We start from the raw sequence: 24,138 nt of genomic DNA, 5'->3' as shown, positions 1-24,138 counted from the left end.
AAAGTGGACCTGACTACCTGTATTTGAACTTTTGTGGGGTATGCCAATGAGACTATTTACCTGCGGTAGTGTACGATAACTGCAGATGCTATCAGGCTTTACAAACCTAAATGCTCTGGCGACTGCTATATCAATTCTGATCTTCGATCTAAATTGATAAAAACATCGTAATTCCGGAAATTCGGAATAAGCACACCGAGATTGACTAAAAACTAAGACTTTTTAGTCAGGAAAACGTTTTGTAACGAAAATGGCAGCCTCCATGTAAAAATTGTTTTTGTACGAGTTCAATCAGTTTTAGGGGTAATTTTCATATTTTCCTGTTGATATTTAAAAAAAGACAGTTGTGAAAAGTGGTTATTAGTTTTGCAGTCCGGGTTTAACATAATACCACTATGTGAATGAGACCACATGCCTCAAACTGACATCCACCGACGTACAATCACACTCACAGCGGCTTGGTGAAATGTATTTTAAGTGACATATATGTTCGCTAGGCAACATTTCCCGAGTTTCCCATTTCCCAGCGAGCATATATGTTACTAAAAATACATATCAGCAAGCTGCTATGGTATAATGTACTTTGTCATAGGAAATGCACAGAGAACTATTGGCATACCTGTGTGGCAGGATGGCCTACCTGCGTGGTAGTAGGTAGTGAGATTTAAATAGCCAGTTAATTGACTTGGCTAAAGGATTAATTCTTAACCAAGTCGGTTTGTTGCTGGCTTATCACCGAGCAGTCTAGGGTTCGATCCTCGGTGGCGGAGTATAATTTTGTGAGTCAAATCATGCTCTCCCATTACTCCTGTTAACAGTTATTGACACCATCTTCTGTACTTGGCAATCGCAATACTGGTATACCAGTATTGTTCACAATACTGGTATAAGAATATTCCAGTACTGGGATTTTTTTTTCAAAATTTTGTACAATACTGGTATACCAGTATTGTACCTATTGGTATTGTAATTGTGTCTTTAATTGATATGTAAACACAAACTGTGAATTTGTCAGTGCTTTTTGTAGATATTCCTGAGTTTGTTGCATATTTTTACCAGTTGCTTAAAGAAGGGTAGCTGCATCTTTTTTTCCACCGTTGGTTAACTGCAGTAGGTTCTTTGCAAAAGATGATTTTTGTGTAGAAGATCTGTGTAAAAGCTTGCCATGAATGATGGACATGGCAGATTCGATGGCCATTTATGGTCAAGTTACTCATCATGGCTTGTATTTTTCTGTCACACTTTTCTTTGAACATAACATCAAAGACATCATGAAGAACTTTTGAAGAAAAAATATTGAAGATCAAAGACATCAAATATGTTTAATTACATTACTGACAACTTAAATATCATGATTATATAAGATTATTATAAAAGAACTTTGTAATTAAATGAACTAAAATACATATAGTTAATTATAAATGATTAAAACAGAAAGTAAAATAAATGACTGTTTATTGCAATGATCATTTAATCGTTGCATCAAAATTTTAACAATAACAAAATAATAACTTTATTTTGCAGAAATACCCATATAAAAGCTATCATTACAATTTAAAAAGAAATGCAATTTCTTTGCATATTTGACATGCATGGTAGATGTTCTTCTCGAGAAATATTTTTATATCTTAAAATCTCTAATGGAAGTGTTAACATTTTTATTCATAATATTTCATTTTTGCCGGTATTATATATTATTTTATATTATTATAGCAGTATTATATATCAAATATTTTTTTTTGGAAAAAATCACAATACTGATACAATAGAATTCTAGTCCTAATGGCACTTGGTCAAAATAGCACCTAGTTAAAATGCATTTGGTCAAAATGGCACCTGTATATAGTTAAAATGGCATCATAAATGTATGTTTTAATCATTTAATAATATAAAAATAAATCCTCTGATATATTTAGTATTCTTCATGGTATTTTTTGGAGTTTTTTTATACTTTGGATAGATATAACATTAAAGTCTTTTTGCAGGACATATCATGCATTAATTGTGACAAAAAATGTTTATAGGCTAAAAACCACTAATTCCACTTTCCATAGGCTTCTATGCTAATTTCACAATATTCAATGGCTTCTCTGGACTTTACCTTAACTTTAACCTGCAGAGGACTATATATCAGCATGATTCTACATATGTCAGCTCACAATCCTCAGAATGGCATGTGGGGTTAGCAGACTTGCAGTGCAGTACTGGTCACCGGAAGTGAAGGGTCTATAAATAGCATGGGAAATCCCAGTGTTTTCACAAGATAGGGGTATATTTAAAAATCATTATGGAGATTAGGCTTCACATCACAAGAAGCAAAATGCACCCATAAAATGTACAGAAATGTTTTTCCTTTCAGAAACTGTTTAAATTTTTTAAATAAGATGAGAACTTTTTTCACAGCACTATGAGGAACAGGGGTAATTTTTGCGTAGGACTATTTTTGCGTACGTTCCGAATGCTCATTGGTTGAATTGGTGGTCTGTAACCTAAAGAGTCACTTTTTGTCTTAGAAAAAATAAATAACTATACAGGTATCTTCCTACACACATACTGAATGCATTTGCAAAGTTTCAGTGAGATGTGACAAGCACTTTTTTAAATATTTGATTTTTAAATATAGGGTAACCAAGTTGTGCGAGCAAAAAAGTGACAATATTCTACCATACTTAAATGCATTAAATATTTGCAAAGAACTTTTTCTGACTTTTCAAATAAAAAATATCAATCACAACTTGTTTTTTAACAATATTAATGAAGAAATAGTTTTAAAAGTAATCATTTTCTGAGAAATTGGTCTATTTTTAAAAATTTATTTCTGACATGCCTCCCCCTTTTTCTTGATCACATGTAAAAAATCCTAAATCTTTAAATTTTCACAAAAGGTGATATATTTGGCTTTAAATTTGTAAATACAGTGTTTTCACATTAAAACATGACCAGTAAAGGGCACCTAAAGCAAAAAAAAGTACTCAATAATGGATTTTCCATGTTGCCATAGGGGAATGCTGATATGGCCTTAACCGCAGTAATGAAAGTGAGTTTTTCCTCATTTCTAACCTAATTTTTGCTCAAATCTACACAAAACTTGATTTCAAGTGCTTATTACCACCATATTTAGGTAAATATAGCCCTCAAAGTTTAATATTTGATATTTTTACTAAATTTTCTACACTTTTTACAAGATAGGACATAAAAATCAGCCAAAAAGACCAATTTTCCATAATTTGGACCTATAACTTAAAAAAATGCATATTTTGAAGGATTTTTGTAGTGTATTCCTCTCATGGCAAAGTTAACAAGATCTTCAAGTAGTTTAAAGCTATTTCAAGAAACTTTTCATTTTGCCATGGCTTCAGCTTAAGGCTAAAAACCACTAATTCCACTTTCCATAGGCTTCTATGCTAATTTCACAATATTCAATGGCTTCTCTGGACTTTACCTTAACTTTAACCTGCAGAGGACTATATATCAGCATGATTCTACATATGTCAGCTCACAATCCTCAGAATGGCATGTGGGGTTAGCAGACTTGCAGTGCAGTACTGGTCACCGGAAGTGAAGGGTCTATAAATAGCATGGGAAATCCCAGTGTTTTCACAAGATAGGGGTATATTTAAAAATCATTATGGAGATTAGGCTTCACATCACAAGAAGCAAAATGCACCCATAAAATGTACAGAAATGTTTTTCCTTTCAGAAACTGTTTAAATTTTTTAAATAAGATGAGAACTTTTTTCACAGCACTATGAGGAACAGGGGTAATTTTTGCGTAGGACTATTTTTGCGTACGTTCCGAATGCTCATTGGTTGAATTGGTGGTCTGTAACCTATAATTTCACCTGAATAAATTTCATTTTGTCCTTTCATTTACAATATTTTGTTCACAAATTTTATTATTGTCATTGAATTATTTAGAAAAAATTGGGAAAATATACAATGTATAATGCAATGAAAATACTTTGTGAAACTGAATGAAATTCAAAAAAAAAAAAAAAATGAGGTGTGAAATTTATCACAAATAGAAACTAGATTAAAATACATAAGTTAAAGTCACATTTATTACTTTGTAAATAATCTAATAAAACTTGTAAATTTTACAAAAGTAATGTGGATACCAGGACATATCAAGATGGTAATTAAAGTAGGTAAATAATCTAATTAAATAATTATAATAATACCTGTATCATCTATTAAATAAACAAAGCCATAAACCATAATCCAATTCCCAAACTAATTTACTTGATGAATTTGCAATCAAAACTTTAATAATATTTGCTTTTCTTAATGAAATTACATCTTAAAAATAAATAATAGATAAAATATGATTGTTGGGGTTTAACGCCCAAGCAGCAATATTTCAGCTTTATTCAGGCGATGAACATGAGATGGATGATAAAATGAACATGAAATGATGATATGAAAAAAGAGATGGGACACAAGGGTAATATGGTTGACAAATTATGATTGCCACTAGAAAAAAGGAGATGGGTAGGGTCGAGCAATTTAGCCTCCTGTGGCGGAGCGCAAAGGTTCCTACTCCTATCGAATACCAAAGCAGGGTTCTTTAACGTGCGAGGAACGTGGCATTTTTCCCAACACGGTGCACCACTATGGTTTGCGGTCAGGTTTTCCGAAAATGATAGCCTGACAACCCCAGCATGTAACACACCAGGGGTACTCCATTCCACCACCTGGGGCACACAACCCAGTATCTCTGTGGGCAGAGTGCCTAGCCCCCGGCTAGGTTTCTGAGCACTATTTAGTCGCCTTTTACGACAAGCTTAGCGCTGCTGCAGGCCTATTCTTTTGACACCCGAACCTGCACAGGGCAATAAATAAAATTATAATAAAAATATTTTATTGGTAATAGTTATGACTATATATGTGTGTGTGTTCGTGTGTGAATCCACATTGGTATGTTTAATGAAAAAAACGTTTATTCTGTCATTGGTTGGGTCTATATGGCATTTATAATTATTAAAAAACCACAATAAAAACCAAGTGCCATTTTTAGCTCACCTGGCCAAAGGCAATGTGAGCTATTGCCATCACTTGGCATCTATCGTTGTCTGTCGTCGTTAACAATTGTACAAAACTCTTCTCCTTTGAAACTACTGGACTCATTAGAACCAAACTTGGTATAAATGTTCCTTGGAGTATCCTGCATAGAACTAATTGGGGATTTTTGATTCGTCGAAAAACATGGCTGCCGTTACTTAAAATAGAACATAGGAGTCAGACATTAGAATTTTTAATATATCTCCAAAACCATTAGGTTTAGCTAAATTTTGACATGGAGGTATAAGTGTTCAGCATGATGAGATCTATCTCTGATCAAGTTTTGGTTTTAATCGGTTAAGCCATGTTGGAGTTATTGCCCTTTTTCAATGAATTTTGCTATTTTTAATGTTATTTCTTTTTAAAATCTTCTCCTCCGACACTACTTGACCAATTGAAACCAAACTTGTGATATCCTGCATAGAACTGGTGTGAGGATTTTTGATCCATCAAAAAACATGGCCGCCATTACTAAAAATAGAAGATAGGGGTTAGACAGTAGTTTTTTACATATATCTCAAAACTGTTAGGTTTAGCCAAACTCTTTCAATTGCTGAAATGATCCTTATTACAAGGCATTCAAAAGTCTTCAGGGATCAAAGTTGTCAGGCAACTCCTTGTAAGAGTTAATGCCCTTGAAAGATGAAATTTTTTTATTTTTTTTATTTTTCAGCCAATATCTTGAAACCTATAATAGATAGAAAGAAACTTTCATTTGCTGAAATGATCCTTATGATAAGTCCTACCAAAGTCTTCTTGAGTCAAAATTATTGGACATCTCCTTGTTAGATTTATTTCCCTTGAAAGACAAACTTTAACCAGGTGAGCAATTCAAGCTCCTGGGAGCTTCTTGTATAGAAAATAAGTGCCATTTTAACTAGCACCCGTACAATACTGGAATATTATTTATACCAGTATTGTGCACAATACTGGTATACCAGTATTGCAGTTGCCAAGTTCAGGAGATTCGGAAATTAATGTTAAATTGAATTTGTTTTGTGAAAATTCAATTTTTTCACAGAAAATATAGTACACCCAATTGTGATCCCTTTTGGTTTCAGTGTCCAGAGCTGTTTTCTGATTTGCTCCTTTGTCAGTGGGCAGCCAAATCAGAAAGCAGCTCTGGACACTGATACCCAAAAGGGATTAAGTGGATTCCTGTTAATCACATAGCCTATTTGTCAGAAAAAGTATGCAATTAACAGAAATCATAAATTTAAGGAAAGTTATATTGTATCAAATATTTTCAATGTTTACAATGTAAGTGGGACATATTCTTTTATCATTTCAAATTAGATTCTTGCCATAGTGTCTAATCAAAAGAAAGAGAAAATATTGTAAAAACTAAATCCTTTATAAAAACTAAGGTATTTCACTAACAATTTATTGTTGTTTGAACAAAAAATCATAACCTCCCACAAATCTTATATTTTTACATGGGGGATTCTTAATTTTTCATTATTTTTGAGGGAGCCTTCCTTAATATGTATTACAAGGGTTAACGAGTATGCTTTGGAGGACTTTTATTTCTGCAAAGTGCACTTATTATTACATGTTGAAGGCAGTAATCAAGTAATCAAAATATTAAGCCTCAGATAAAAATTCTGAACAACAATTGATGGACAATATTTGTTTCTATACATGTACTGTACATGTATGATACAGTACATGTAGCCAGGATATTCTATTAAATGTTGAGAAAATTATTTTGAGTGTAAATGCTGACCTACTCAAGGAATGGATGAATGACAAGGGTCGAAGGTCATCATTATTGTTTTGTTTAACCTGGTTCAGGTGCAAAGTTTAGTTCTTTGTCATGAGTGCATTTCATTATCATTTGAGTTTAGTGAGGAATATTAAGGTGGTAGACCTAGGGTAAGGGACATAACTCATGAAATCAGTGATATGTTTGTATTATATTCAATTTCACCATAGCGTCTTAAGCTTTCATTTGAAGCAGAATAAAATGAATCCAAATGAATTAGATGCTTACATATGATTGATGTAAAATAATAAATACAAATGTTCCAATGATTTTTAAGAGTTGTGTCCCTTACTTTAGGTCTACCTCCTTAAAGTACACTGTGTATGAATCTTGTTTTGAATGGAGCTTTAGGGTGCACAGTAAATCTTAGTGGTGAACTTATAAAAAAGAATAATTTACCACATATGGAATGTTGAGCTGATTTGAATATGTTAGTTAAAACACCACTTGCATTTACTTTGATGACATATGATCCAGGCCCCTGTTCTTCGATACAAAAAAATTTTCCAAAATTGTGATTTCACCGGAAATAGGTTGCATAGAAAACTGGTTAAACCTCTATACATTGTACATTTGTTATGTTTGCTTTAAATGTAAGTTTTTGTGAGAATCAGGCAAAATGGAAAAAATCAAAAACATGCATTTGAAAAACCCACCAATCTGACAGTGTACAATGTAATTTCATTCATGGATTCTATCTCTATTTGAAAAGACTATCATTTGATCTTCACATCACAGGATTTACTCAGGAATTTGTCAATAGACTGTTAGAAAAAAATGAAGATTTTGACAATTATCTTCCCTTGAAATATTTATTTATAGTGCATTTTAAAGAATTTCACTTTCAAAATAGTGTTTTTTTTATACTGTACCATGTTTCACCCACTGCCTGATTATTACAGAGACTGACACTTAATAAACAAATTTATGTACGTTTCTATACTTTTTGTATGCTGTAGAATAAAGTAACAAAATGTCTCTTGCTGATGAGTTATTGGCTGATTATGAGGAGGCAGGTGGGGAAGTGGTCGAGGAGGAAGCAGATATTGATATGTCTGAAGTAGCAGATGTTGCTGAAGTAGAAGCAGAGGTAGATTACTCATCAAAAGATTCCGTCAGAACTGTAGCCAAGCTTAGAGATAGTCATAAAGTATGTATATGTAATAGACTTTCACATTTGCCTTTTCCATCAAATCTGGTTGAAACTGGTTTACAGTTTTGTACTGTGCAAAGAAAGGATATCGGATTTGAACCCTGCAAAAACAATAATAGTTATGTGGAAATATGTCTCTGAACATAAAAAATCTGAATTCTTATATAATATACGTATCATTTAAAATTTCTTTATGGTAATCAAATCAAGTTTCAGTTCCCTTGGTTCCCTTTCTTACATGTACTCCTGTTACCCCAGTTGACCATGATATAATTGAAGAACTTTTCTGGAACAGAATGAATGTGAAAATCCTCTAATGTATAATCTCAGTTGTAAGAATAAAATTCCATCATATCTGAAAGGACAATGCTTCATGTGGTGAGAAATTTTCATGTTTACTTTTTTGGCTCATTGAAAATTTGAAAATATGAACATTTTATAGTGCACACAATACAATTACAAACTAGATGAATCATTGCTTCCCTTCATTTTAATTGACAAAACACAGCTCAGAAAACTTTCACAACACTGGCTGTACATTCTATTTTATGCATGGCAGGTTTCAAACTAACTTTTTACACTATATAGCCCACAGAACTATTTAAGTTGCACTCCAGCTAAGAATCATGCAAAATGTGATACATGGTTGGAAAGCCGACATATTTTTATTTTTGATATTTTGTTTAAAATGTTTTAGTAAACAGAAATTAACATTTGGTTTTTCATATAACCCGTGCTCATAGGAGATAAATATTGTATAGAATGCACTGTAGAATTCGAAATTAAGGGAGATAACTCTGTAAATGACACTCAAATACAATAGAATCTATTGGATTTTCAATCTTGAATATCTTGAATAATTACACATTTCATAATATAGACCCATAAAACAACTTAATTACAAAAATAAAAATATGTAGCCTTTTTTGGGGTGTATCACATTTTTCAGATTTTGCATGATTCTAACAAAGACAGCTACTTAATAGATTAATTAGGTAGTCCTCAAAATAAATTTTGTGGTCTTGTCCTTAGGACTAATAAAATTTTAAGAATAAATTTAATTAGCCCAAAGACTACCAGTTATAATTTCAAGGTAGTCCTCTCTCAAATTAGGTTACTGGTAGGCACAGGACTACCATACGACTGTTAAAGTTGAACCCTTCGTTGTATTTTAACCAAGATGGGTTCTTGATAGTACATTGTTCAGTATTATTGGCCTGTAATACACAGCGTATATGGTATAACAGTGAAAAGAAAACTGATCCATAATCATTTTAACATATATGTTTGTATTTACAGTTGAAAGACATTATGCAACAAATTCAGGTTTATGCTCATCAGCCAAGGCGTAACAAAGGTAATTGTCACAGGTTAAAAATAGTGAAAAAACTACATCTCATGAGGCCAAGAAAAAAAAATTTTTGAGGTAACATTGGATGAAAAATTAAGGTTGGTAGTTGAAGTCATTTTATTTTTAAAAAAACTATTTAATATAAATAGTGTACATGTTCTAACTATAAAATGATGATTTAGCAGCACACCAATAAAGTGTTGGCTGTAAAAAGGGGTATATATGGTAACATTAAACAGACGTTTCTTTTTTCCTCTTTGCCACAATTATCTCCTATTGGATGGGTTGGTCTTAGATTTGGTGTGCATGCTTTATATAGATTGAAAGCAATTTTAGCTGTAGGCTGATATCAATTTCCTGTTACATTGGACTTCCCAAATCTTTACTTTATGAAACGATAGACGAAGATCTCAGCTTCCACTGAGAGAATTGATTTCAAATGTGGTTTGTATGGTGCATAGTTTGTAAGACTAAGTAACTTTGGTTGCTGTCCAATATTTACATGCATCTTCATGTTGGATATGGGTACTCAGTTAGTGGAATATATTTAAGATAGATCATTTCTAATATTCCTTAAATGAACATACTTAAGAATTTTAATGTAAAAAACATAGGTAACCAAACTTGATTTTGAGGTAACTGGGCCTTGACAAAGTCAATTTTATATGGTTTTTGTGGGGAATTTTGCTATTTCACAAGCTATAAAAAAAATGGTTGATAGAATTTCTTATAAATTTATATAAGGAAAACTTAACTGACATTCTTTCATATTTAAAAAAAAGAAAATTGAAAGTCACTGGACTTTTGTATTTGTAATAATAAAAAACAAAAATTCCCTTGACTTTTCTTGCCAAGTATCTCCCCGTAAAAGAAGCTTTATACAATTATTTTTTTTTGTAAATTCACCATACATTTTTTTTTATGTTAAAAAGTCTTTTAAAATGTAAGATGACTGAAAATAATTCTCAGTGTAATAGGTACAATGTATGATCTACCTTGAAGGTAATCACGACCAATCATGACAATGACTTCATAGCTATTTGTCATGTGACCGATTTAAAATGTATCCTTGAAACCCACTTGTATTCAGGTCTCATTTTTATTGCAGTCACAATTAAAATATAGTGTGCATTTGCACATTGCAACTGTTTTATTTGAGCCATCCCAGTCAAGGTTTTAAATTTGCCAAATGTTTTTTTTTCCATTTAAAATCATTTTTTTTCTTGCTTACCAGTGAAATATTTTTTGAATAATTATTTGTTGCAGTATATCCTGCACTGAGTCTGACTTGACATATACTTTGGGTCAAACCAGTACAAATGTTGGCACTGCTTTGCATTCAAGCTTCTACATGTGGGCAAGCCTTTCTCCCACACATACTTATGCCCACCAAGAGCATGTGGAAAAGCAAAATACACCTAAGCTGTAGTGTAAAAATGTATATTGATCCTATGTCAAGTCAGTGCACTGTTAGCAGATTGGGTTCATTAGAAAATAGATGTGCTTAATTTTATAGAGAATTTTAAAAAACTAAATAAATATGACGAAACTTTATGTGTTTCTCTTAACAGTGGCAGGACCAGTTGAAGCAGACCCAGAGTACCAGCTGATTGTCGAGGCTAACAATTTAACAGTAGAAATAGATAATGAAATAAGTATGTAATATGTTTTAGTTAATATTATACCCCTGATCAACTTTGGTGTTGTATTGGAATCACCTTGCCCATCTTGACTCCCAAAAGATGGATTGATTTCATATTTGGCACTGGGTACATGGCTTTATGGAGATGGGACATCTGTATGTTGTAAGCAATTTTGACGGTTACTTATTGTCAACTTCCTGTGGTAATGCCATATTTTTGACTATGTGAAATGGAATTTTGTAGCCTGCAGAAATATTGATCAAAGTGTTTGTACAATTTGCCTTTTATAGATATTCATAGGTTATACATGTATTTAGTTAAAATGCACTATGAAAAAATAGTGGGTAAATATTCCCGTAGTTTTTCCTGTATAAGCAGTGAAAATATCTAAGTCACAGATGCTTCAATATAAATTTGATTATTTTTTCAGTTATTTTCTATATGTATTGAATGTACGTGTATTTTGGGCTTAAAAGACCAAATTGAGAAAAATGATGTGCCACCTATGGTCTGATTCTTACAGAGAATGATGTGCCACCCATGGTCTGATTCTTACAGAGAATGATGTGCCACCCATGGTCTGATTCTTACGGAGAATGATGTGCCACCCATCGTCTGATTCTTACAGAGAATGGTACTTGATACAATTCAAGGTGTTTGTCATCTTCTTGCTTGTTAATGGCTTGTTAATTATTTTGTAAAACAAAAATGAACAGGACACTTGGACAGTAAAATGATATTGTGTTTTCATTTTTCAGGTGTTATCCATAAGTTTGTGAGAGACCATTACTCAAAGAGATTCCCAGAATTAGAATCACTTGTGCCTATGCCTATGGAATATGTTAAAACAGTTAAAGTAAGTACATGGAAGATGTTCAATTATCGTATAGCAGGTAATTTTCGCAGGGTGCTTATTTTGGCATAATTTAGCACTCCGTCTAAAAATGCCAAAATAAATTCTGTGTAATATTACTCTTTGAATAACATGCCAGCTATTACTATATGTTATGAAAAAACGAAAGTCCGAGCGGTATGCTCTCTTCATAAACATGTATATAAAAGAAATTCTTTAGAAAACTATGAAAGTAAAGTATAGTGAATGTTTCAAGGCTAGGGTCTTTGGTACATACAAAGTCTGAATAGTTACCAGCACAGACCGATGCTTTGAATCACTGTAGCTCTATATTCCACAAACAACTTCAGTACAGCTCAATATTATGCTCCATACTCCTAGACCTCACATTCAAAATCTGTTACTAACGACAACTCTCAAAAACATCATAGATTCTCAAAATGTGGGAAACCTTGTAACGGCATTTGGAATCAAAATTCACAACACTTTATATTAACAAGAGGCTCCCTTGAGCCTGAATTACTCACCTGGTTAAATTTTTGCCTTTTAAGTACAATAACTCTGACAAGGAGTGTCCAACAATTTTGACTCCATTTGATTCATTTGAGACTTTTGTAAGCCTTATAATAAGGATCATTTTAGCAATTGAAAGATATTGGCTAAACCTAACGGATATGGAGATATATGCAAAAATCTGCTGTCTGACCCCATTGTTCTATTTTTTAAAACAGTGGCCATGTTTTTTAACCGATCAAAAATCCATGTGATTATTTTGTTAAGGATACCCTATAAAACAAAAATGCCAATTTTCATTGAATTTTGTATAGTAATTTCTAAGGAGAAGATTTCTTAAAGTAATAACATCAAAAACAGCAAAAAACATCCTAAAAGGGCAATAACGCCAAATGGGTCAACAGATTTTCCCCAAAAGTTGACCACAGATAGATCTCATCATGCTGAATACTTTTATTCATGTCAAAATTTGGTTAAACCTTACCGTTTTGAAGATATATGCAAAAATATGCTGTCTGAGGTCAATGTTCTCTTTTTAGTAACGAAGGCCATGTTTTTTAACAGATCTAAAATCCAAATGATCATTTTGTTAAGGATACACTATTAAACAACAATACCAACTTTCATTGAATTCTGTACAGCAGTTTCTTAGATTTTTGAAAGTAATAACATCAAAAAACAGCAAAAAACATCCAAAGGGGAAATAACTCCAATATGGGTCAACAGATTTTCACCAAAATTTGACCACAGATAGATCTCATCATGTTGAATACTTTTACCCCATGTCAGAATTTGGTTAAACTTAACCATTTTGGAGACATATGTTGGAGCAGAGTGATTGCGCAGTGGAAGCGATTTTACCAATTGTTTGTTCAATTATGTAATTGAGAAGCTAGACAACGAGCACTATAACTTTTGTCTACGACCATGATTTCGATTAAAAACGATCTTTCTAATCCTACGTTTATTTACATAATATATACATTCACATATTTGAATACAATGTTTACCGATCGAACTCTGATTTCTAACTGACCATAATTATGTGCCGAATCTGAACAAATAAACCCAATTAACCTAAATGTAACGGAAAACTTCCCAAATTACCAATTTGAACTTTTACTTTCTCATTGTCTGTCTGATACAGATCATTAAATATGTTAAACAGCTGACCGCTATCAAAATAATTAATTAGTTCCATGTACTGGATGACCAGACAAACAACGACTATCTTATCTTAACTAGATCAAGGTTACAATTCGATTTCTATGTAAAATTATCAATGAAAATTAAAAGTGAAAAGAAATAAAACTAATTAAAAAAAACGTTATCTAAAAACATGAAAATTGACGTCAAAAAATATAATTGTCTTCTAAACATATGTATATAGATATTTATGGAAAAATCTACTAATGGACCCCAATGTTCTATTTTTAGTAACAACAGCCATGTTTTTTAACAGATCAATAATCTAAACAGTTATTTTGTGCAAGATTTTCTAAGGGACAATCTTCTTAACTTTCATAAAAATCCATTCAGTAGCTGCAGAGGAGAAGATGTCTGAAGAAATTGTTTACAATGACAACAACGGACGCCAATTGATGGCAATAACTCACATGGCCTACGGCCAGGTGAGCTAAAAAGTTCATTAAAATTTTTAAGCTCAGGCTTGTCAAAAATTTATATGGCAAAGACTAATTTTGTCAAATATGCAGAATTATTTTTTACATTGTATAATGACCCACAAACATCAAAGTATTCAAGTTGCTGTGTCTTTTTTCCTCTATCCAGAAAAGTTGATACCCACAAGAATGAATGAAACCCCAGAAGTCAAGACAATTCTATAGAGAAAATCATCCATTCAGAGTCTTTAGAATTAATTTACAAAGTTATTTAGATTCTAATACTGATCGAGTCAGAAGGATCTTCCAAGTGAAAGAACATTTAAAACTCCGGATGTCTAAGATTTCATAGTCTTGCATTTTATTGTGGTGTTTGATCAGGGTAGGAAACTCACTAAAATTCTAGCCAGTCCTGAACACAACTTTTCAATATATTTACTATATGGCTGTATAATTTTTTGCTATAATTAGCCAGCCCTGCCAAAAAATAGCCTGATGGGCAGGCTACTAATTCTATCTCTGGTTTGATTCTTTTTTACACTTTAAATGGAAATGAATTTTTGTGATAAGTACTCTAAACAAAGGTAACAACAAAATTACAGAACACTAATTCCATCCAAGTCAAAAATAAGTCTGGCAAAATAGATATTACAGCACCAGAGCAGCTGGTACTGCAATGGTCCTGACTTGGTATAGGCACTTCAAATGAAATGATGGATTAAATCTTGGTTTTACAGTGCTAAACCTCCCCTTTTATTTCAGTGTAAATGTACCAATGGTGATTGAAGACAAATCACAGTAACCAGTTCTGACGTTAGGAATTTTGTGAAATTTTATTGGAATGGTCTCAAGTATAAAGGCATTGAAATAAACTTCTAAAAAATATAGGTCGCCATGCTTTTAACAAAGATATATCAGTTCGAAAATTTGTAAAATGATTGGTTAGATAAGACAATCTCATATTGCTTAAAAAAGAATACACTTGTTTCTTAAATGAGAAAAAACAAGTTCAAATTAATTATCGATATGTAATCAAGGATTTATCATAATTTCAGGAACTTGGTAACAACATTCTTGAGAATTCTAAAAATAATGAAGTTTTACAAGAAATTTTGACTCCAGCTACTATAATGGTTGTATCTGTGACAGCATCTACTACCCAGGGGTAGGTACAAACGTGACATCTACTACACAGGGGTAGGTACAAACTTTACACCTACTACACAGGGGTAGGTACAAACTTGACATCTACTACCCAGGGGTAGGTACAAACGTGACATCTACTACACAGGGGTTGGTACAAACTTTACACCTACTACACAGGGGTAGGTACAAACTTGACATCTACTACCCAGGAGTAGGTACAAACGTGACATCTACTACACAGGGGTAGGTACAAACTTTACACCTACTACACAGGGGTAGGTACAAACTTGGCTTCTACTACACAGGGGTAGGTACAAACTTGACATCTACTACCCAGGGGTAGGTACAAACATGACATCTACTACACAGGGGTAGGTACAAACTTTACACCTACTACACAGGGGTAGGTACAAACTTTACTTCTACTACACAAGGTTAGGTACAAACTGGGTATATCTATTGAACAGGGAAAAAGAATAGATATTGTAAAATGTAACAAATGCACCAGCATATAACCTAAATCCAAAATAGTAAATTCTTTCAGAGATCATCAAATGTTCTTCAACAAGTGTAAACACACCTTTAAGTAAGCCCTGGAAGGCCCAGACATCAAAAGTTATAAAATGCACAGTAAAAGAATGATGACCATTCTTGAATGCAAACTAAATAGCAATATAGCATCATAAAGACACAATAATGACCAACATCTGACTGTAGACAGGCACATCATATCTGGGGTATGGTTAAGGTAGTTTTCTAAGCCTTAATTCCTCCTTTATGTAAGATAAAAAATGAACTGGACCAACAAACAAACACACCATAAAATAGTATATCCAATTCTTCATGGAATACCCACTTTTATACACAAATTTGGCTGAGTATATATGACTATGCATAGCAATCTTTTTTGCAATGGATAGAACTTCCTTAGTGTATTAGGGTTCTAAACTTAGAAATTTACTAAGTTTAGGTATCCCTGTGTTGTATATATTATTTTGATTCAATCATTATTATTATTTTTTATACCCTGTCACATTCAGTGGCGAGGTATTTTGTGAAACCCTCTGAAAAGTTGCATGTCTGTCTGTCTGTCCCCTACAGTTTCCAGGTGATAACAGAGAACAGATCATGAATTTTTTGGAAACTTTGCAGTTGTTTAGTGCCATTGAATAGAAGTTGATTTTAACTTTCAGAAAAATCCAAAATGTAATTTTTGACTCTGATAAAGAAGGCAATTTTTCGGTTGAAATGTAAGTTTTTATGCAGGGGACATTGGAACGCTGTTCTTTTATTCTCTATAATATTGCAGAGTATCACTTAATGTTCCATAAATGCCCTATTTTTCAGATCAAGACTAACAGATGAAGAATTAGCTGTAGTCATGGAGGCCTGTAAAATGGTAATTTAGTATAGTTATTTTTTATCCTCAATTGTTTAGATATTTGGTATATTTCATCATGACTTGTACCGTGTCTCCCCTTTCAAGATTTGACAGAACTAGTTGAACATCAAATATAGTTAATTTGACCTTCTAACCAACAACTAAGACCTTAATTAATGCATCAAGACTTGAATATTAACCCTATGCTACTTTAATTGAAACAAAATTGGCTCTTTTTATTTCAGGCTGTGGAATTGAGTGAATTTAAGTCAAAGATCTTTGAATATGTTGAGTCCAGAATGTCTTTCATTGCACCAAACCTTTCTATCATTGTTGGAGCTTCCATTGCTGCTAAATTGATGGGTAAGTTATATGCATATCATCAGGTAAAACATTGTTTTAATTACCTTTTTTATGCCTTGAATTCAGGTAAAAATTTTGTTATTTGCTTTTTTCTAACTGTTTATGTACCTTTTAAGTGCAGCTCTCCCCAAACTGGTTTATTTGGAATTGATAAAATAGATGTACAGGATTATAAGATGCTTTGAAAGGGAGATAATCCAACATGTTACTAATTGGATATGACTTCGTAAGTTAACTCAGAGTGTTAGTATTGGATATTTTATTGCAGGTATTGCTGGTGGTTTAACCCACTTATCAAAGATGCCAGCTTGTAATGTATTAATTCTTGGATCTCAGAAAAGGACACTGTCTGGTTTCTCAACAGCAGCCATAATGCCACATACTGGATTTATCTACTTCAGTGACACAGTACAGAAAACTCCACCAGTAAGTTTTGTCATGTAAGACTCTATTGTAAAAACATTTTTGAACATTTTTTTCAACTTTAATTCAGTAATATTGACTCTAGTCCCAAATTATTTAACTAACTTCACTTGTTGTGAACTTAATACATGTTAATAAATGTAGTATGGAGTTTTTGTGATACATGTATTTGAGTCTTATGAAGCTGTGAAATGATTTATGGTTTAAGGGATACACAACTATGTACTTCTTGAAAGGGATTTTTTTGTCTAAATGCATGACTTACTTGTACAGTTTGAGCATGTTTATTTTTATTTGTTTTCATTATAATTTAGCTACAATTTATGTAACAAACTTGATTGATAGGGTATTTATCTTCTTCATCAGCCATATCAATTCATTTTACATGTAAAAGGGGACTTAAGGTTTTTTCCATCCAGTGTCAATTTGGCAAAACAGTTTTCCACACATATTTTTGTCCTTGTTCTTGAATTATATTGCTAAATTTTGATTCTTGGACTTAAAACAATAACTGAAATACTCAGTTTTGGCACAGGTACTAGTTGACAGAATCCTTTGAATGTACCTGTATGGCAAAAATCCTAATAGGTGAAAACTTAATAAAATGTGAATAGCTTTTTTAGAATTTTTTGAAAATAAATATATATATATGTGAAATTACAGACAAACATCATCTGGAATAATTACTGGTTGACTGATATATTATATAATAGCCAGTCCACCAACAAATATTCCAAGTGATGTTTGTCTGTAATGCTGCATATATTATGATAAAAATGATGTGCTTTGAATGCTTATCATATCATATGCTTAATAATATTATAGGGACAGAGTGTCAGCAATGCCCTATATATTATGTAATTGTCCTAAAACAGGAATGGCTCAAAATTGTACTGGCGAAAACGACATATGATATTACGTAGGAAGTTAGGAAGTGATTGTTGGAACTTGTAACATTGACACGCTTGGTCTCACATATTCATTGTGGTCATGTGACATCAACAGTATATCAACATTACGGTGCATTATCAACATAGTCAAATGTTACTTGAGTACAAATAGCTCTTTCCCTCAAATCATATTGTGCTTTGATTTATAATCAGGATCTGCGAAAGAAAGCAGCAAGACTGATGGCCTCTAAGTGTACCTTAGCAGCTCGTGTTGACAGTTTCCATGAAAGTGTAGATGGAAAAATTGGTGATCAACTGAGAGCTGAAATCGAGCAGAAGTTGGATAAATTGCAGGAGCCTCCTCCTGTTAAACAAGTTAAAGCATTGCCAGCACCTATTGAAGTGCCAAAGAAAAAGAGAGGTGGTAGAAGGTAGTTACTATAAGCTGGATACTTCTCTATACGACTGCAAAAAAAAATCAATGTGTTTGTATTATATGATTATAATTTAGTTAGTTTTTGTTACAAGTTTTTTGATTGGTTGGTTCTCTTTTGGGCTAGATGTGATATTTTGTATATAGACTGATTTGGTATGTGGTTCAAATAATTCCAAACTAAGAAAGGCTTAGATGAAAGATTTAAAAAGTCTTAATTTTAACTGGAATCATTTAGAAATTAAATTCTAAAGGATTGTTTGTAATTTTTAAGCAAGTAATGCTGGCATAAGTAACTTTGGAACAGTTTGTGCTTGTTTATAAATTGCTTCATGGTTCATAAAACATAAACTGCCCCAAAGTGGGCCATTTTGCATGACTTAGTCAAAAATTAAAAACAATCCTTAAAAAAGACAACTTCATTTTTTTCCATAGCTTTTACTGCCTGATATTTTGTACTGCATATATAAAGCCATGATATTGAAAAATATTGGCAATTTTCAATAATAAGATTACATCAAATTAATTGTGACATTACTGATAAAATGAATAAATCTAGCTATTAACATCTTACCTAAACATCTTATTTTGTATCTTGGGGCTCACTGTGAATTTTCCGTTTTGACTTCAAAACTACAGCTGTTCTGAATATGCAATGACATTTGAAATTTGATAAAGGAAAGGTTTGGTATATACTTGCTGCAAATTGGGTTATTTTGTAAAACCTTTTAAAAGTTAGATACATTACCCATGACTTGACTTCTAAATGATTCCGATCAAGATCATGGAAAGATTCTAAAATTAAAACATGACTTAGTATTGGATTATTTAAATTGATGACTGAAAACTAATCAGCATTCATGATACATGTGTATTATATAGCACCAAACCAGGTTATACAAAATCACCTAGTTAGGCTGAAGAGGACCAATCAACATTCATGATACATGTGTATTATGGCACCAAACCAGGTTATACAAAATCACCTAGTTAGGCTGAAGAGGATCAATCAACATTCATGATACATGTTTTTTTATGGCACCAAACCATGTTATACAAAATCACCTAGTTAGGCTAAAGAGGACCAATCAACCTGAAGGATAGATTTTAATGAATGTCAATTATTTTTCAAGGGAGAAAAATAATAGGAAATGATAATCAACAACTTGATGTGTAGATGCTGTTTCTCTAACCAATATACCTACATAATATTCTGTGTGTGTGTTTTTTTTTTCAGAGCAAGGAAAGTAAAAGAAAGACTAGGACTTTCAGAGATGGCTAAGGCAGCTAATAGGATGAATTTTGGAGAGGTTTTACTATTTATTAATAAAATAAATACATGTTATTTTGAAAATTCAGTGGAAAGCTCTGTGAAAACATATTTTCCTTCAGTCAATATCTGCTTTCTGAACCTAAAAATTTGTTTTATGAACTTCAAGCTTTCTATTTTACCAACTGAAAAAATGAAGTTGGCCTGTTTGATGGGAACCTAAGTCCAAGAACATGATATGCTGCCAAATTTTGTTGATCCAAGTTAATCAAGATTCATTCCTTGAATCTTATTTTTGGGGTTTCAAATGCCACCCTACAGGTCTAAAGTTCTTATATATTTGATTGATAGTGACACCACTAAAGAAAAAGGGGATGCATACAATTTCAGTAAAAGAAACTTCTTGTTATTTTTATAGATAGAAGAGGATGCCTACCAGGATGACTTAGGATTCTCAATGGGTACTCTAGGATCTAAGGCAAAGTCTGGCAGAATACGAGGTCCTGTGGTAGACTCAAAGACCAAAGCAAGAATCTCCAAAACATTACAGGTTAGATCATGTTCTGTGGAGATACAGTAGAGCTCTGGAAGATTGTGCAATATCTATGAGTCCATGGTGGACAAATTCAAGAAAATAAGCACAATATATTGGGGTATTGTTCTGTCTTGACTTGCAAGTCAACAATCACTGTCAATTTAAATATTTAAAATGTATTGGTTGCACAATTTTTTCTTTTTGCCTCAATTATATACAATATATCTAGAACACAACTGAAAAGCTATTTAAATTTATTCTGAAGCATCTGTGATAAAGATTTTTTTGACAGTTTGTATAGGGATAAAGTAAATGACAACTCCCTGCCATTTCAACTAAATTTCACCTATTAATATCTTGAAAGGACAAATTTAACAAAACACTTTGATGGTTATTTCTAGAGGTTACAAGTTATAAATACTCGGATAATGCAATCTCAATGTTTTTTTTTCATCATGTGCCATACCTTATACACACTTTGCGTTATTCTTAGACAGAGAAGTACTTAAAGTTTTCCTGGTCTTTCTGTAACCTTACTATAAGTTTCTGTCTTGAATAGAGCATTTTCAATTGATAATCTTTCAGATCCCAATAACTGTTTCAGTACTTAGATGTAGTAACCTTTTTTACTTGTGTGGAATTAGCTGAGTTGATCAAGCTACATTTCAAAAAGTGACACACAGAAGAATCATTTGAATTTTAACATATGATTATCATATGAACTGAAATGATTAACATGTTTCAGTTTACTTACGATGATCATATGTTAGCAAACCAATATTTACATATGATAATCACATATTTCAAGCAACAAATGATTATTATGTGGGGCACTTTTGGCTGTGTAATTGGTGATATTATAAGTATTTTTTGATTTTCCAGATGAGGGTACAGAAACAAAATAACCAGGTTTGGGGAGGAAACACAACAGTTAAAAAACAGATAGCAGGAACAGCATCTAGTGTAGCATTCACTCCACTACAGGTAAGGGGATTTCTAGTGTAGCATTCACACCACTACAGGTAAAGGGAAGTAATTCATGGAGGGGGTAGATTTGCACTCATTTTAACATGGGTACGGTATTTATATTCGATTATTTAACACCGAGGGACAGCGAGGTGTTAAATGGGAATACATATGCCAAACCCATGTTAAAATGAGTACAAATCTACCCCAGAAGGAATTATTTCTTTTCTAATATGACAAATAAGGTAATTTTTGTGACAAAAAATTCCCTAAGCGTAGCCAAAATAACAGCTGTCCTGTTTAACCTCCCAGTATGGAAATTGGATTAAATTTGTATATTAATTTCATCATATGTGTTAAATGTGTGTATTTATATAATTGATTTCAATTAGATAACCTCTCAGCCACTAAATCATCATGTAAACTTTTATAAATGAGTGTATTGTCTTGAAGCGACAGCGAAAGAAAAGAGACAGTGTGCAGGTGCTAAAGGTGGGGTTGTACCGACATATACTGTTTGACGATATGAAGACATCATATTTGAAATAAGAATATTAGATAACAAAATTGCATTTATATATCTTAAGATTGGGACATGCCAAACATTGTTTGGGCTTAGTGTACAAAAAATGAAAACGTCCAGGACTTTGGTCTTCCCAAGAAAATTTTCAACCCCTGGTGGTATCAAGTTAGTGAGCATTGCTCACAGTTTTTCTTGTTTTTAAATTAGTAGACCATAGTGGTTGCACAATTTTGTCTTTTTGCCTCAATTATATACAATATATCTAGGTGAATTGAGAAATTATTTCAATCTTATTTTAAATCAGGAGATAATACTAAGTTAAATAATTACAGAGGGAAACTAATTAAATAAACTTATGTTAATTATTTATTTTATTATTCAGGGTTTGGAGATTGTAAATCCACAAGCAGCAGAGAAGAAAGTTCAAGAAGCTAACAATAAATACTTTTCAAGTACAGCTGGATTTCTTAAACTTCAGACTTGATGTTCATGTAGCAATTATTGTATGGATTCATCACTCAAATAAATATTTTTTTCCCTACCTATAGTTCAGTGACATAGAATTCAGTAATAGATAAACTAGAAAGCAGGTATTTTTGCTGTTAATTTGTCATTGACACAGCATGGTTGTTTGGAGTTGGAGAAGATATTTGCAGCTGCCTTGTAATAGCAAATGTTTTTGCAACTGTATTTATTGTCTTCATATCTGATTTTTTTTGTACTCTGTTTTATGTGAGCTACTGTATTGAAAATAGATTACAATTTTACTGCGGAAGGAGTTTTGTGCATGTTGTACTTATTTTCATGAATTGGTCAAACCAACCAGTTCAATTTTCCATTGAAATGCAAAGTTTCTTTTTGTAACTGAAATCTTCCAATGAAGTTCTCTGATTTTACAAATATTTGACAACCCCACTAAGTATCAACTGTTGTTCATAGATTTCATCACAATAACTTGAATTTGATCAGAAATTAAACATTTTACATGAAACCAAATTTGGTTGAACTGTTGAAACCATTAAAGTTGGTCACTAAGAAAAGAATTGTCCCACATGTCATCTTTATTTAATTCCTTATATACTGATACTCTTAAGTTCACAGAGTAAAAACTAGGAAACTCTCATTTGAACCAGGAATTTTCCAATTGGTCCAGATGTCCTGTTTCAGGACATGGCCGATTAACTACCAGTCCAATAGATTTATGCTTTGACAAGTAAATCACACACCTCAACAAGACTAAATGTCTATAATACCGTATAAGTGTTTTTTTCATGTTTTTCTTTAAAATCTGGAAGAGATCTTTTTATGTAATGTAATTTTTGTGGTAAGAATATGACAAAGAAGAATAACTCTAATTTATCTTCATAAATATTTCCCGTGACTTTATTTTCACATTCCACCTTTGACCACGAATATAGCGAAAATTAAATCACTGCGAAAATAATCATTTGTTTGGTTTAACTATGCAAAAAGGGACTATAAACTTCCATGGTTGCTGATTCATTTTTTTATTGCTTTCCAATTAAGCTGTCCAGAGCTGTAGGCACTTTAATGTCTAAATGTTTGTACAGGCATTTCTTGTGTGATAATACATCTGTTTCCTCTTTATATTTTAACACCAATCATCTGACTGATATATTATTGTATAGGGATAAGGTTTTCAGAAATAGGCTGAATTGTCTTACTGTCTGTTACAAATGAGAATAAACATTGATAAACTATGGTCATTTTTATTTCTTTTTATTTTATAGATTGCAGTGATTTATTGAATGTGCCCTGTGTAATACATTTTGCTAATTCACATGTGAAATAAAATTCACCATCATGAATATCAGTCTGCAAAGTTATAAAATTCTTTTGAAATTAGCATTAATTCATGGAAAAATCCATATTATTAATAGGATAATCAATTGGTTATTGAAATAAGCACCAAAATATAATTACTCCTGTCTAGAACACCTGTGATTTGGTTAATCATTATCCTATTAGTGTTTGTAAAACCACTACTCTTATCATCTTTAGTCAAAGTACTGTATTTTACAGTGTAGAATCTACTCCTTTTTGTTAAGAGATGATGGGCACACCATTTTATGAGAAACGTGGCATTTGTTTATAGAAAAACAAAGGTTGTTTTCCCTACCAGTACACCTGGTTCATGCTCCCAGTTTCGAGCAGAGTCATGGTTACTAATTTAATTTTGTTTTTTTAATGTGTTATTTTGGTTGATGAATTTCATGTTCTTTGTTG

The 24,138-nt window shown here is 32.4% G+C and overlaps 1 protein-coding gene across 1 annotated transcript; it reads left to right on the top strand.

Annotated features, from left to right (window-relative positions):
* Positions 1 to 207: 207 nt before the first annotated feature.
* Positions 208 to 23,612, top strand: LOC148620447 (U4/U6 small nuclear ribonucleoprotein Prp31-like). The gene is made up of 14 exons (XM_088581342.1): positions 208 to 303; positions 7,786 to 7,976; positions 9,279 to 9,336; positions 10,902 to 10,985; positions 11,732 to 11,829; positions 15,017 to 15,126; positions 16,455 to 16,506; positions 16,734 to 16,851; positions 17,120 to 17,277; positions 18,378 to 18,595; positions 19,835 to 19,907; positions 20,286 to 20,417; positions 21,285 to 21,386; positions 22,274 to 23,612. Exons 2-14 carry the CDS (start codon positions 7,800 to 7,802, stop codon positions 22,373 to 22,375), a joined length of 1,482 nt encoding a protein of 493 aa, XP_088437468.1. The 5' UTR covers positions 208 to 303; positions 7,786 to 7,799; the 3' UTR covers positions 22,376 to 23,612.
* Positions 23,613 to 24,138: the final 526 nt, after the last annotated feature.

This window comes from Perna viridis, chromosome 4 (genome assembly GCF_037379345.1).
Source record: "Perna viridis isolate PV_CMFRI_1.1 ecotype Kerala chromosome 4, ASM3737934v1, whole genome shotgun sequence".
In the NCBI taxonomy this organism is placed as follows: Eukaryota; Metazoa; Mollusca; class Bivalvia; order Mytilida; family Mytilidae; genus Perna; species Perna viridis.
Note: the sequence above shows the minus strand (reverse complement) of the source record. Positions and strands in the feature narration are given on the sequence as shown.

Excerpts from the sequence above, each read along its gene's own strand:
- LOC148620447 (XM_088581342.1), top strand. The coding sequence starts at position 7,800 with ATGTCTCTTGCTGATGAGTTATTGGCTGATTATGAGGAGGCAGGTGGG. Across the intron at positions 18,596-19,834 it reads AAAAAGAGAGGTGGTAGAAG|AGCAAGGAAAGTAAAAGAAA; the intron begins GTAGTTACTATA and ends TTTTTTTTTCAG. Across the intron at positions 21,387-22,273 it reads TAGCATTCACTCCACTACAG|GGTTTGGAGATTGTAAATCC; the intron begins GTAAGGGGATTT and ends TTTATTATTCAG.